The sequence below is a fragment of the Narcine bancroftii genome, chromosome 1 (assembly GCF_036971445.1).
Source record: "Narcine bancroftii isolate sNarBan1 chromosome 1, sNarBan1.hap1, whole genome shotgun sequence".
Taxonomy (NCBI): Eukaryota; Metazoa; Chordata; class Chondrichthyes; order Torpediniformes; family Narcinidae; genus Narcine; species Narcine bancroftii.
In genome coordinates this window covers 263,966,635-263,982,358 of record NC_091469.1, presented here as the reverse complement: position 1 = coordinate 263,982,358, position 15,724 = coordinate 263,966,635, and the positions used below count along the sequence as shown (strand labels likewise).

The following is a 15,724-nucleotide window of genomic DNA, read 5'->3' as shown; positions in this document are numbered from 1 at the left end:
TCTTGGTGAATATCTATTGCTGATGGATTTTGGGGTCCTCTGGGCTCATAACAATATATACTAGTGTAATGATCGATACCATGTAAAAGTCAACACCCATATTTTTGGACCTGACCACCCACACATCCAAGCTCCCGACTGCTGATCCTCACCGCAGCCCATCCAAGCTCCCGATCGCGGATCCTCAACCCAACTTCCTCCCTATCTGAACTCTTTGCGAGCAGTTGATGGGAATAATCAAATATTCCCATTCAGATTTCCTAAAAAAATTCTGAATCTTACTGAGGTCTAAAGTTCAACAAATGTAAAGGTCGACCTGAAACCACCCCCTCTTTTTTTAAATTTGAAAAAGTGGTCCAAAAAACATTCGACAATTATACAAATAAATAACGTAAATATCGTTGAATTTTAGCACAAGCCACATACAACCTCTAATGGAAGGTTATCAAAATGAAATGTTATTTCTGTTTTTATCTCTACAAATTCAGACCGACTTGCTGAGAATCATTAGTGATTTCTGCTTTTATGACAGATTTCCAGCATCCCTGGTACTTGGCTTTTGACTTACACCATGTTTTTTCATACTTCTTATCAATTTTTGAAAGTAACATTACCTCCTGAAATATGGAGAAGAATTACCAGACGAGTTAATACTTCTTCACTTTGTGCACATCATTCTTTAACACAGCTTAAAATAGTTCATAGAGCTTATATGTCTAAAGATAAACTCGCTTGCATTTTTCCTAATACAAGCTCCACTTGTGACAGATGCAATATTCACTAAGGAGAAGGATATTGGGAGATGTGGGATAAAAAAAGCAAATTGGGTAAATATGGGGAATATAGAGATTACAAAAGGTGTAGTTTTAAGGCTTTTGAAGATTATAAAGGTGGATAAGTCTCCGGGACCAGACGGAATCTTCCCCAGGACATTGAGAGAAGTGAAGGAGGAAATAACAGAGGCTCTGGCAGTAATTTTCCAAATGTCATTAGATATGGGGATAGTGCCGGAGGATTGGCGCATTGCGCATGTGGTTCCGTTATTTAAAAAGGGTTCAAGGAGGAAGCCTGGCAACTATCGGCCTGTAAGTTTGACGTCTGTGGTAGGTAAATTAATGGAGAAAATTCTTAGAGATAGTACTTATAAACATCTGGATAGACAGGGTCTGATCAGGAGCACTCAACATGGATTTGTGGGAGGAAGGTCATGTTTGACCAATCTGATTGAATTTTTTGAAGAGGTGACTAGGAATGTGGATGAGGGTAGCGCAGTGGTTGTTGTCTATATGGACTTCAGTAAGGCCTTCGATAAGGTACCACATGGAAGGTTAGTTAGGAAGGTGCAGTCTTTAGGTATAAATTTTAAGATAGTCAAATGGATTGAACATTGGCTGAAAGGGAGAGGCCAGAGAGTGGTAGTGGATAATTGTCTGTCAGGTTGGAGGCCGGTGACCAGTGGTGTGCCTCAAGGATCTGTATTGGGCCCATTGTTGTTCGTTATATACATTAATGATCTAGATGATGGGGTGGTGAATTGGATTAGTAAATATGCAGACGATACTAAGATAGGTGGAATAGTGGATAATGAAGAAGGTTTTCAAGGATTGCAGAGGGATTTGGGCTGCTTAGAAAAGTGGGCTGAAAAATGGCAGATGGAATTTAATGCTGATAAGTGTGAGGTGCTTCATTTTGGTAAGAAGAATCAGAATAGGACATACGTGGTAAATGGGAGAGCATTGAGGAATACAGAAGAGCAGAAAGATTTAGGAGTAACGGTACATCGTTCCCTGAAGGTAGAAACTCACGTGAATAGGGTGGTGAAGAAGGCTTTTAGTATGCTGGCCTTTATCAATCATTGCATGGAATATAGGAGTTGGGAGGTGATGTTGAGATTGTATAAGACGTTGGTGCGGCCTAATTTGGAGTTCTATGTGCAGTTCTGATTGCCTAATTATAGGAAGGATATAAACAGAGTGCAGAGAGTGCAGAGAAAGTTTACCAGAATGTTACCTGGGTTTAAGCATCTAGAGTATAGGGAGAGATTGGACAGATTAGGTCTTTATTCTTTGGAGCATAGAAGGTTGAGAGGGGATTTGATAGAAGTATTTAAGATTATGAAAGGGATAGACAGAGTGGATGTGGATAGACTATTTCCGTTAAGAGGAGGAAAGATTAAAACAAGAGGACATGAGTTAAGAATTAAGGGGCAGAGGTTTAGAGGTAACATGAGGGGGAACTTCTTTACTCAGAGAGTGGTAGCCGTGTGGAATGAGCTTCCGGGAGAAATAGTGGCGGCGGAGTCAATTGTATTATTTAAAAGGTTGGACAGGTATATGGATGAGATGAAGATGGAGGGTTATGGGCATTGTGCAGGGAGGTGGGACTAGAAAGGGGTGTTTGGTTCGGTGTGGACTAGAAGGGCCTAATGGCCTGTTTCCGTGCTGTAATTGTTATGTTATGTTAATATTGAAGTGGCTTCATTGACTCATAGGTTTTGATCATGTTCAGTGTTATAAAAATTCTGGAATTATTTTTTTTCAACTCAATCAATGATTCTGATTTTTCAAGTACAACCTGACCCCTCTACTGCTCTTTTTTTGGCTTTCGATTGTTTATTTACTTCTGCATAATCAAGTGGTAGCTTTTTCTACACTATTAGCTGGAAGGGCCATTGTACTTAAATGGAAAGACACTGATTCTCCTACATTATATCAATAGTTTTCTCATGTTGTCTTTCTTAAATCTGGAAAACATCAGAAGTCATCTTGAGAAACCACTGCTAAGTTTGAAGAAAGCTGGAAACCATTTATTGATGACTTTCATGGTATATAACTGTTGTTATTTTATGAATTAACTCTTCCTTTCCAGACAATACAATTCTTGCAGTGTTTGTTATCTGTCGGTGTAGACCAGAGCAATGTTTTAAACTATTCAACAGATCCTCAGGATAGGCTGCTCAGTTTTTTTTTTAAAGTGTATTTTTTTTTAAGTAGATGAGTGAACGATTGCCTTCCTGGCTGATGGCAATGACCAGTGGTGTGCTTTGAGGATTGCTGCTGAGTCCTTGAAAGTGATATCACAAGTAGATAGGGTCAGAAAGAGAACTTTTGGCATATTGGTATTCATAAATCCAAAGACTGAGTAGTAGAATTGGGATGTTATGTTGAAGTTGTATGAAACATTGGTGAGGCAAAATATGGAGCATTGTGCACAGATTGGGCCACATAACTACAGGAAAGATATCAACAAGGTGAAGAGTGCAGAGCAGATTTACAAGGATGTTGCCCAGACTTCAGGAACTGGGTTGCAGGGAAAGGATAAACAAGTTAGAACTTTATTCCCTGAAGCATGAGGTATGAGTTGATAGAGGTATACAAAATTATGAGGGTATAGATGGAGTAAATACAAGCCAGGCATTTTCCCTTGAGGTTAGGAAAGATTAAAAATCAGTGAACATGTGTTAAGCGTGAAAAGGGGAAGTTTAAATTGAACATTAGGAACAATTTCTTCTCGCAGAGAGTGGTGCAAATGCGGAATGAACTGCCAGCTAAGTGGTAAATGCAGGCTCAATTTTGATATTTTTGAAAAATTTGGACAGATACATGGACAAAAGGTTTGGAGGGGAAAGATCTGGGTGCAGCTCAGTGGGACTTGACAGAAAAAAGTTAAGCACACACTAGTAATGATGAAAGATCAGTGTCTGTGTTGTCATGTTCTTGGTTTTCAAATATTTTAAAAGAATTGGAACGATTCTATAGGATGGTCACTTCTGCAGCAAGAGAAGGAAAGCCAATCTTTCATGTCAGAGACAAGATTTTAAAACGAGGAAGTAGACCAAAAAAGGCTGTTTGGCTAGAGAATTTTGGTGAGGGCTCATTTCTCTGACAGGGTAAAACTGGGATGACCATGGGAATAAGATATAAATCTGGTCAACGGGAGCAGTTGGAGTGTGAGGACATGGAAGAAAGGATAGTGACAAAAGACCATAGCAGAGGTGAAATGCAGTGCAGGAAGACGTGAGATGAAACAGGATAGTCAGCAGTTGCTGCAATTGAAGTTCATACCAATTGCTTAAAAAAACTCAGGAGGTCCTGCATCGTGCAATGATATACATATAACCGACGCTTTAGGCCTGACCCCTTTGTCAAGGTACAAGCAAAAAGCAGACAGGTTCCAGATCAAAAAGGCAGGGAAAAAGAGTGCAGAAGGGGCACGGCAGCAGCACAAGCTAACAGCAGAGAGGCCACGTTGGCAGGGAATGCAGACGGGGTGCAGAGAGAGAGAGACTCACAGAACTCGCTTTGAAAAGAAAGGATTACCTCTTCATTAGCAGCAGGGAGTCTCGATGAAGAGTCAGCTCTGAGTGGAGAACACAGGTGCTCCACAGAGCAATCACAATTTTTGGTTTCTCCCCAAGATGCAAGAGCAGAAGTAGACTAATCAACCCATTTAATCATGAGCTGATGCTTGTCACTCTGCCCCACTCCCTGACCTTCTACCCAAAACACATGATGCCCTGACTATTCAAATACCTGTCAAGTTCTGTCTTACAAACATCCAATCACCTTGCTTCCACTGCCACCTGTGGAAACAAGAGTCAGACTCATAACCCACTGGCTAAAGAAATTTCCCTGCACTTCGGTTTTAATTTGATGCCCTATTTTCCTGAAACTGTGGCCTAGATTCCCCTACCATGGGAAACAACTGTATCACATCTACCCTGTCCAGGTCTTACAGCATTCAAAATGCCACTATGAGATTTCTCCACCTCCTCCCCCCAAACCTGTACTACTCCAATGAATCCAGTCCAAGAGCTGTCAATCATTCCTCATATGCTCACCCTTTCATTCCTGGTATCATTCTAATAAATCTTCTCTAAACCCTCTCCAATGGTAGCACATCCTTTCTCAAAAATGGCACCCAAAACTAAGTGTCAGAAGTACAAATTCTCACACACGAGTCTCTTTAAAGTCGGTGACACGACAAGCTTTATTTACAAGTCTGCAGAGTTGGACTCAACTGGCTTCTCGCCAAGTCAAGCCCCGATAAATACAGTGCATTGATTTTTATACCTTTTTTGCTTGTCCTTCCCCTCCTCTTTAACACTGTTTTAATTGGTTAGTTTTTGCAAAATCATTCTAAGTACACTTGCATTTGTAATTATCATGTTAGTTACGTACACTACAAACTCTGCACACACTAAATTCTGTTTTTCACTCTTTTATCAATCTTTGGCTCCTGCATGTCTCTTTGTGACCATGAAAGATCTCTGTTTGTTATAACATTGTCCAGCTAAACTTTTATGGTAAGCTCCCTGTCTATTCTGGCTTCCCCTTTTATGATTAATCATCACATTTTAACTTAAGCCCTTTTTAACCTAAATTCTCTATCTATAACAATCCACCCCTTTCTTTCTTTAAAATGTGTGTACTATTTCTGAATGGGGGCCTTAACCCAGGGAAGAGAACCATCTTCTGATAAATCAATTTCGTGCTGAAGTAAAATTCTAACTGGGTCTCCCAGGCCCCCTGGCTGCATGGTCTGCTGGACCATCGAAATCACTAGGCTGCGCAGACAGGGAATAAGACAGGGTAAAACAAGCAGGAGGAACAAAACACCCCCGATGACCCACAATAAGGTGCGCCACCAGGTTCCTCCAAACCATTTGTCCAACCAATTTAATTTTGTGAAAGGATGCCAGGTCTGGATTGGTACATGGGACAAAGTGCAAATATTATCAGCGATTTTGCGAACGGCTTGGCCATTATCATCAATCTTTAAGCAGCAGTTAGTCAAATTAAGCTTTCCACATACACCCCCTTCTGTGGCCAGCAAATAGTCCAGGGCCAGACAGTTCTGATAGATGGCAGAGCGCATCTGACCCTGCTGGGATGCAAGCAATTGCAGGGCTAGAGCCGTCTGGTTTGTAACAACCTCAAGGATCGCCTGCAAGCGAATAATGCGATTTAGCATATAAATAGGAGTACGGTAACCCCAGGATCCATCTTGGGCCCATGTAGTGGGACCATAATATTCAATTATTCGTTCCGGAGGCCAATCATCTCCCCACTGTCCCAAATGCACCGTGCTGGAGCGGGGTCGACGGTGTAATGCATCAAAAACCTTCACTCCCAATTTATGACCGTGATCGTGGGGTAGGAGGAAAAATTCTGGGCGGATTATTCCCAGGAAACAAGTTCCACTCCACTGCAAGGGGAGGCGGGTATACGCTTTATCACCACACACCCAGAATAACCCATTTGGGGAGACTCCATATCCCCGTTCCCAAACCCTTTTAAGGGTGGGGTTTGATTGGTATGGTCCTGTGATGGTGGAGCTGCTACAATTCCAAAGCTGAAAACTGCTATTAGACAGAGGTAGGCAATCAGTCTTAAAAACAGTGGATAAGAACCAAGTCAGGGGTTTAGGAAACCAAGTGAAATTACCAGGCGAAATGCAGATCCATACAGCCTTGCAGGGACTTTTTCCTACCGGGTACTTGCCGGCTCGTGGGAGGAAATAAAAACCGGAGGGGATGTTGGAAAGAGACCAATTCTCCCTTGACCTTGTTCGGTTAGTGGTCCAAACCCGGGAGATCATGGTCCATGAATCGAGGGACTCCCCCACCAAGGCCATTGCTCTGACATCCGTGGACCTCCGCAGACCCAACAATTGGTTACATTAAAAGTTCCTGCAATTCTAGTTGCAAGATCAACAAAACGGTTGTCTCCCCCAACTGCGTGGCCAAAACTTTAATGGCCATTTGGATGGACCCGAACCAAGTCCGGATGCCCCAAAGGGGCAGGCACTCCCGAGTGTGGAGTGGGACTCTCTACCGGAACAGTACGCTGGTGTATGCAGAACCAGAGTCCATTAGGGCATGGTGGGCCTGACTCACCCTCCCAGGGCCAACTGTTAAGAGGGAAAGGAGTACTATTAGGAATCTGTACATAATGACCCACACTACTTCCCTCATTCTCCGTACAAGGGGTATATGGATGTTGGGTGGTATTTTCTGCCCAGCATTTCTTAGGAACTGAGGTATGGGAAATGAAACTACCCTCCTTTCTTTCCCAAGTGCGGTCCTGAAAAAGGACTACTGTGTCTCTGCACTTCTTACACTTCAGACCTGACAAAGACATAGGCAAACCAAGAAAAACCAAAGCATATAACAATAACATTGTCAATCAAGTCTTCCTGCGAAATCGCAAAGTAAGAGGTTTGTCTCCAGGAACACAAGTCCAATCTGAGTCCATATCAGGGTCCTGAGGCACCTCTACAGGTCCCTTAAATCTGGATGCGTGCATCCACCCCTTCTCTCTTGTTCGTACTGCAGCCTCTGTAGTCAAGAGAACTTGGAATGGACCTTCCCACTGTGGCTGGAGTTTTTCAGTTTTCCAGGTGTTGATGAGAATCCAGTCTCCTGGTTCCACCTTGTGTAAAGAAAAGTCTAGAGGTGGTGTTTGTGCCAATAGTCCCCTCTTTCGTAAATCTGTAAGAGAGCGTGACAGTGCCTGTAAATAGTTCCTAACAAAAATATCCCCTTCCCCCAAGGTGGGACACCCCTCAACTGTACTCCAGAAGGGAAACCCAAACATCATCTCATAAGGGGACACCCCCACATCCCTGCGTGGGGCAGTACGAATTCTCAATAAAGCCAGGGGCAGACACTTTATCCAAGGCATTTTAGTCTCCACCATTAATTTTGTCAATTGCGTCTTTAGGGTTCCATTCATACATTCAACCCTCCCTGAGCTTTGTGGATGCCAAGGGGTATGCAATTTCCAAGAGACCTGCAATGCATCACAAATCAATTGCTGGACTTTGGAGCAAAAATGTGGACCCCTGTCCGAGTCTATAGAATCCATTATGCCATATCTGGGGATCACCTGCTCTAGGAGGAGGCGAGCTACTGTGGAGGCTGTAGCATTTACTGTTGGGAAGGCTTCCACCCATTGGGTAAAGTGATCCATCACCACCAACAGATACTTCCATCTTTGGACTTGAGGTAACTCTGAAGTCAATCTGGATTCTTTGGAAGGGGCGTATGGCCAACGGTTGACCTCCCACGGTATTCGTCCTCATTACCTTCTTATTAATTCTTGTGCAGATGTGGCAGTTCTGCACCTTCTGTTGGGCCAAGGTGTAGATCCCCTTACACACATATTCTCGAAGCACTGTGTCGCACAAGGCCTGGGTGCCCCAGTGGCTCTGATGATGCAAGTGTTTTAAAATATTGCGAGTTATTTCTTTATTTAGAACCATTTTTCCATCCGGTGTCTTCCATGTTCCATCAGGCAGCTGGCTTGCGCCCAGCTGAGCCATGTCCTTTTCTTCCTTAGCAGTGAAAATGGGAGCTTTTTTTATACCTTGTCTTATTGGGATTAAGGTCAGCAAACGGACTTCCTGTTGCATGGCCGCCCTTTTGGCCTCTTCATCAGCCAGTCTGTTCCCAATTGCGGTCGGGGTATCTTCCCTCTGATGGCCTGGTATGTAGACTACTGCTATTTCCCGGGGTAATGTCAGGGCTTCCAAAGTCAGAGTCATCATCTGTTCGTGTGCTAATTCCTTTCCTCTTGATGTAATCAGACCGCGCTCCTTCCAGATATTACCAAAGGTATGCACTACCCCGTATGCGTATTTGGAGTCAGTGTAAATTGTTCCAGTTTTCTCTGCCAGTACTCTGAGGGCTCTCTGCAAGGCATATAGTTCGCAGGACTGTGCCGACCAGCTTCCGGGTAGCCTCACGGATTCTACCACTTCTCAAGCATCTCCTTCTATTATGGCATACCCGCTTCTCCTCATTCCGTCAACACATCTGGCGGAGCCGTCAATGTAGAATTCATATCCCTCTCCCAGGGGAGTATCGCAAAGGTCCTCTCGGGTCTTGGTCTGGAGATCCGTCAACTCGACACAGTCGTGCTCCACTTCTTCCCCTGTTTCACCACCGTATAAAAACTGAGCTGGGTTGCAACTATTATTCTTAGCAAACTGTAGGTCTTCTCCGACCATTAAAATGGTCTCGTACTTTAATATGCGGGAATCAGTCAGCCATCGATGGGCGGTTTGTGCTAATAGAACACTCACAGAATGGGAGGTGTACACAGTCATCCTTCCTCCAAAAGTGAGTTTGCGTGCCTCCTCCACCAACAGAGCAGCAGCCGCTACTCCCTGGATACACGTCGGCCATCCGCGAGACACTGGGTCCATCATTTTGGACAGGAAAGCCACTGGGTGTCGCTGACCGCCTTTTTCCTGCGTCAAAACTCCCACAGCTGTTCCTTGGTTATGAGTGACAAATAGCTGGAAGGGTTGTTTTAAAGAGGGCAGAGTGAGTACTGGGGCCCGCGTCAGGCGATGCTTCAAGTCCTCAAACCATCCCTTCTCCTCCTGGGTCCATTTCAATGGATATTCATCTTCATTTGTCAGCTTTTCATACATAAACTTCACCAACGCTGAGTAGTCCTCTATCCATAACCTACAGTAACTTAAGAGCCCCAGGAATTGTCTTATTTCCTTCTTATTACGGGGTAACGGCATTCTGGTGGTTCCCGCAATCCGTTCAGGGGTAATCCGTCTCTGTCCTTTACTTATCTGGTGTCCCAGGTATACCACAGTCCTCTCAACGAACTGTAACTTGTTCCTGGACACTCGCAGACCCTTTTTCCCCAGATAATTCAAGAGTCTAATTGTATCTCCCCTCATTTCCTGTTCCTTGGGTCCTGATAACAGCAGATCATACACATACTGCATCAGTTGGGAATCATCGGACCGTGGATAGTCCGCCAAGATCTGTTCTAGCATTTGTCCAAACAGGTTCGGAGATTCAGTGAACCCTTGGGGCAATACGGTCCACCGAAGCTGCCTCCGTCTACCTGTCCATGGATTCTCCCATTCAAACGCGAACATATCTCTACTTCCCTCTTCTAGTGGGCACGTCCAGAAGGCATCCTTCAGGTCGATAACACTAAACCACTCATGGTCTGGGGGAATCCGACTCATGATAGTATAGGGATTGGGCACCACCGGGTGGCAGGTTTGAACAATAGCATTCAAACTTCTCAGATCCTGAACTAGACGATAGGATCCATCCGGCTTCTTTACTGGGAGTATAGGGGTGTTATAGGGTGACATGCATTCCTCCAAGAGTCCGTCTCGTATTAGGGTCTCAATTACCGGCTGTAGCCCCTTCCTCCCTTCCAAAGAAATAGGATACTAACGTTTCCTTACCGGCTGATGACCTGGTATTAATGTGACATGTAAAGGTGGGATGTCCAGACCTCCTCGATTTCCCTTCTTATACCAGACTCTCTCGTCAATCTGCCATTCATCCTCCTCCTTCAGAGCACAGAGGTGGACTCGCACTTCTCTGTCCACAGGGAGAGCACCCAAACCTAGGAGAGCCTGTAAATCTCTTCCTAGGAGGTTAAATCCGGCCGACGGTAACAACAAGAGGTCCTGTACCCCTTCTCTCCCTTCCAGCTTCACTGTCACTTGGGGAATTATCAATACCATTCTGGGAGCCCCTTCTATCCCAGAAATTTTCAAATTGCTTTTTACAGGCTCGGTCCCAATCGGCACAGTTATTACACTACTTCGTTCCGCTCCCGTGTCCACCATAAACACCAACTCTTCTCCCTGGGGACCAATTTAGTTTTACCAAGGGTTCCCTCTTATACTTGGTCCCCAACACCCAGAACCCCTGACCCCCCTAATCTTCTTCCATGAGTTCGAGGGTCTGCACTTCCCTCTTCTAGTGGGCATTCCCTCTTGAAGTGTCCTTCCTCGTTACAGTAATAGCACTTAGCGGGTCTCCTGGGTCTCCCCTCTCTTGGATATCTTGGGTTGCTTAGAGGAGGGTTTTGTTTCCTTTCCCCTCTGGACTCGGCATTTATCTGTCGGATAGTCTGTACCATAATCTTCGCTGCCCTCTTTTGACCTTCCTCTTCCCTCTGCACATATACTCTTTGCGCCTTTTTCAACAGGTCGCTCAAGGGTTTTTCATTCCAGCCCTCCTCCTTTTCTAGTTTCTTCCTAATGTCCTGCCACGATTTGGACACAAATTCAATTCGAATAAGCTGTTCACCCATTGGTGTACTAGGGTCCACACCCGCATACTGTTGGACATTCTTTCTCACCCTCTCCAAGAAATCAGTAGGGGACTCATCTTTCCCCTGGTGGTTCCCAAATGCCTTTGCGAAATTGTGACCCTTTGGCACAGCCTCCCGTATTCCTTTAATCGTCCACTCTCTGTATTGCCTCATACTTGCCAATCCCTCGGGTGTTCGTTTGTCCCACCTGGGTTCATTCAGGGGATATTTTTGTTCATGGGGTCTGGGGTCCCCAGGTTGTTCACGTTCCCACATGAGGAGGGCAGCCTGTCGAATCATCTGCCTCTCCTGGGGTGAGAATAATGTTCCCATTATTGCGTGCATCTCTTCCCAGGTATATGTGTTTGATCCCAGGAACTGGTCGAACTGTTCGGCCAGTCCCATGGGATCTTCCAATAGACTTTTCATTTCCTTCTTAAGTCCCCGCACCTCAGTACTGGTTAGGGGAACGTTTACATATCCCGTTCCCCCTCCCGGTCCTCCCATAGGAACTTCCTTCAGGGGATTTAGGCTTACTGGAGCCTTCGATGGTCCTGGACCAGTCTGGGATCTGGTCCAGGGTCGGTTTACCGGTTTAAGTTTAGGGTCCGACTCCCTTAATTCATCCCTTCGTTCCCAGCCCCTTGCGGGACAATCAGATTCATCACCTTTCCCCTCCAGCAGCGAGCTTCCCTCAGGCGCAGTGGGCACCGGGGGAACATAAGGAGGGGGGAGGTTGTCCAAAGGTTCCCACTTCTTTTCTCCCGCTACCCTCAATTTAAAACATTTTGTTAAGGATCTTGGCCAGGGAACCCAACAAAATGCATACGCCGACTCTTCTTGATTCACCTTTTGTCTCGAGTTTCCATATATGTTTAATGCTTGTCTAACCCAATCCTCATCAGATCCAAATTTCGGCCACCAGACCGAGGAACCTTTGATAGGCTGTTTCGACCAAAGAAGACAATATTGAACCATCTTTTTCTTGTCTTTGTCTCGATATCGTTTACTATCCCAATTTTCAAACATTCTCCCCAAAGGGCTGTCAAGGGGAACCCCCGGGAAAAGTCCTGATCTTTCAGACGAGCCCTTAGATTTTGATCCTCCCATTTTCCCGCCTAGATCCGTTTATCGTTGCTGAGGACCCCCCGTTCGGGACCCTACTCCCTTTCGTCTCGGACGTCTCGTCGGAGGTACTATCCCTCTGCTGGTTCCCACCGAGGTTTCCCTGGGGTCTATCCTAAGGTCCCACGACAGGGTCCTCATGCCACGACAAAGGCTCTTCACCTGATTTATCGTTTTATATTTGTTTTATTCCGTCATGACCGTTACCTGGGTGGTCTCGTCCGTCAATCCCCACACCACAATCGTAAGTCGTCACTTACCGGTGTCTTCCTGGGGATTGAACCGTCACCCCTCTCCTTTTCGTCTTGTCGTGTCACCTTGTCCGGATACCACTCGCTCAAGCCGCCCGAGGCGACGAGCAAGGGACTAGGAGCCGCTGAACTCAGCGGGGTGCACCACCTCCGATGTCCCCCTTTCTCGCCTCCTCCCACGGCTGGAGTGTAGATCCCGGACGATCCCCCAGTTGTCAGAAGTACAAATTCTCACACATGAGTCTCTTTAAAGTCGGTGACACGACAAGCTTTATTTACAAGTCTGCAGAGTTGGACTCAACTGGCTTCTCGCCAAGTCAAGCTCCGATACATACAGTGCATTGATTTTTATACCTTTTTTGCTTGTCCTTCCCCTCCTCTTTAACACTGTTTTAATTGGTTAGTTTTTGCAAAATCATTCTAAGTACACTTGCATTTGTAATTATCATGTTTGTTACGTACACTACGAACTCTGCACACACTAAATTCTGTTTTTCACTCTTTTATCAATCTTTGGCTCCTACATGTCTCTTTGTGACCATGAAAGATCTCTGTTTGTTATAACATTGTACAGCTAAACTTTTATGGTAAGCTCCCTGTCTATTCTGGCTTCCCCTTTTATGATTAATCATCACATTTTAACTTAAGCCCTTTTTAACCTAAATTCTCTATCTATAACACTAAGCACAGTACTCCAAGTAATGTCTCACCTGCGCCCTATGGAATATGCTATTCCTCGAGAAGTGAATGCTAATATTGCATTTGCCTTCTTCACTGTTGACTCATCCTGGAGGTTAACCTTTAGGAGATCCTGCATGAGGACTCCCAAGAACCTTTTGGCCTCTGAATTTTGAATTTTCTCCCCATCTGAATTATAGTCTGCCTAACAAAGTGAATCATTGCATTTCATCGACCATCTCCTTGCCCATTCTGCTAATGTATCCAAGGCAACCAACCCGAATAGGATCCCCTTAATTCCCTGTTTCCTGCCAATCAGCCAATGCTCTACCCACACAAGTATCCTTCCTGTAATTCCATGAGCTCTCATCTGGTTTAGCAGTTTCGTATGTGACACCTTGTTAAAGGCCTTTTGAAGTCCAAGTACACAACATCCACTGCTTCTTCCCACTCTATCCTGTTATCTCCTCAAAAAGTTGTAGTAGGTTTGTCAGGCATAATTTTCCTTTAAGGAAACAATGTTGACTTGGACCCAGCTTGTGATGATCCCAGAGGCATATCCAGAGGTGGGGCAGAGAACTGGGGCATCACTTGCCAGGGGGCACCACTGACCTGACCAATATCAGAGGCTCTAGCCCAATACGAGTTGCTTCGGGCCCGTTCCAGCACACAGGATGAGTGGGTAAAATGGCCATCTTCCTTATCCATAAACCCATTCAGCTAGAACCAATGCCAGTGCCAAGCAGGGAAGCACAGAGCGATTCCAGCTGTGTAAGGATTATCGATAATGAAGACAGCCATTTTGCCCATTGATCCCTCATTGAGCTCCAAACACTCACTATAGAATCGCTGATCACAACTGCATGCCTCTTCACCTTTTGCATCATGGTGCCAAACTCATTGCTGGAGACCTGGTCACCACATTTGTCCTGTGTCAGGCCATCCTCGGCAATACCATCCCGGGCGATAAACTGGTTACTGAGGGGAACAGCCAAAGAGGTGCACTCTATTAACTTCCTGTAGCTCCTGTCTATTATCTCCTCACCCTCCCTAATGAGCAGTTGGTCATCAAGCCACAGCTCCAGTTCCTTAACACAGTCCGCAAGGAGCTACATCTCAGCACATCTGGCGCAGATGTGGGCATCAGGGAGATGGACTTTCCCCAGGGACCTCATATCCTACACTCCCCACCGAGCACTAGTCCTACAAATATTCTACTTAGTCTATTAACAATTTAATGTAATACACAGTTCACTTACCCTCATTATAACCCTCATCTTTGACCTACTCTCGCCAAAGCTTTACCACATCGACAATGGCCTGTCCTCACTTTTAGTGAAATTCAGCTTCTCGCTGCTGCCTCGCCTTTTTTTAAATTCTAACTGCAGCAGATCCTCAGATCACGTGACCTCTCTTCTTCCAATCAGCTTCTTGCTGCTGTCACTTCACTTTTTTTTTAAATTCAAACTGCTGCTCCTCAGGTCACCTGAGCTCTTCTTTCTCCAATGTGGAGGAGACCCCTTGATGAACACAGAATGCAGTTCATAAGAATGGAAAAAGGACAAGTGTACCGCTGCGTCAGCTAGAAGTACTTGTTTTTGGGCCACAGGATAGTAGGAAGGGAAAAAGTGAAAGGATAGGAGTTGGTTCTTCTTCACTTTCAAACGGAAAGATGGTTGGTGGGGACAGAAGAGTGGAACTGAGCCTCGAAGGGACCAGTCCCTGCAAATTGGGAAAGACCAGAAGATACTAGAAATTCTTTGAAGGTAGTAGAAATTGCAGAAAAGGATCTGTTGAATATGAAGGCTGATGGGGTGGAATATGAGCACCAGACCAACTCTTCTCTCTCTTCTGCCCAGAAGAGGTGATAAAAGTAGTGGTACATGAAATGGATGACATACAATCAGGGGCTTTGTTAACCAGGCAACTTGCATTCACTGATTAAGGCGTAGAGTACAGGAACAGGGATATTATGCAACAACTGGTGTAGAAAAGAGTCACTTGAATATAACTTGGACTAGGAAGCTTGAATTTTCGGGAGAGGCTGGATAGACTGGGATTTTTCTCCATTTTGAAAAGGAGGCAAATATGGGGGTGGGAGGGAGGGGGGAGAAACTCACTGCTCATAAAATCATGAAGGTTACAGATAAGGTAAATAGTCAGACTTTTCCACAGACTTGGGCATTAAATCTAGACTGCATAGATTGTAGGTGAGAAGGAAAGATTTAGAAAGGATGCGAGGTGTACCTTATTATTGAGGAGGAGTATATTTTAGAGCCAAATGCCTGATGTTTTATTTGATCTAGTTCATATTTCCTTACAATATAGATTTTTTTTTTTTTTTTTTAAATCACCATTTAGCCCCACAAGTTAGTGCCAACTCAGATCAATTCCATTTTGCCATTAATTACCCAGTAACCCATTTTCCCACATACCCATTGATTCTAGAATCCATCCACACCAGTAGCAATGTAACATACCTAAATACCAAGATATACATCCTTATGATGTTGGAGAAAACTGGAGGAAATCAACACCATTACAGGGTACAAACTACAGAGAACAGGAATGAACCAGTCA

At 44.8% G+C, this 15,724-nt stretch overlaps 2 protein-coding genes across 5 annotated transcripts in view; both read right to left on the bottom strand.

The window, feature by feature from the left end:
• The window catches only part of trim66 (tripartite motif containing 66), a 337,321-nt gene that overhangs the window by 251,345 nt on the left and 70,252 nt on the right, over window positions 1–15,724 (bottom strand). For 2 of the 3 annotated variants that reach the window (XM_069897373.1, XM_069897330.1), the window contains exon 1: window positions 14,404–14,510. The exons of the other annotated variant lie outside the window; for it this stretch is intronic. The gene's annotated coding sequence lies outside the window, so the exon portion shown is untranslated. Of the gene's footprint in view, window positions 1–14,403; window positions 14,511–15,724 lie in introns of those variants that run through there. 3 annotated transcript variants of the gene reach the window in all.
• Window positions 4,887–13,975, bottom strand: LOC138742614 (uncharacterized). Of its 2 annotated transcripts, none has more exons than XR_011344281.1 (2): window positions 12,423–13,975; window positions 4,887–7,492 (listed from the first exon to the last, which is right to left on the bottom strand). XR_011344281.1 is itself a non-coding variant. In XM_069897271.1 (2 exons), exons 1-2 carry the CDS (start codon window positions 12,198–12,200, stop codon window positions 7,188–7,190), a joined length of 1,239 nt encoding a protein of 412 aa, XP_069753372.1. In that variant the 5' UTR covers window positions 12,201–12,400; the 3' UTR covers window positions 4,932–7,187. The 2 variants fall into 2 exon arrangements, 1 of the variants encoding a protein (XP_069753372.1); XM_069897271.1 differs by lacking the exon at window positions 12,423–13,975 and adding an exon at window positions 11,267–12,400 and having other exon boundaries at window positions 4,932–7,492.

Coding starts and splice junctions, on each gene's coding strand:
- LOC138742614 (XM_069897271.1), bottom strand. CDS start 12,200: ATGGGAGGATCAAAATCTAAGGGCTCGTCTGAAAGATCAGGACTTTTC. Junction 7,493..11,266: donor AACACCCGAGGGATTGGCAA/GTATGAGGCAAT, acceptor GCTCTCTTACAG/ATTTACGAAAGAGGGGACTA.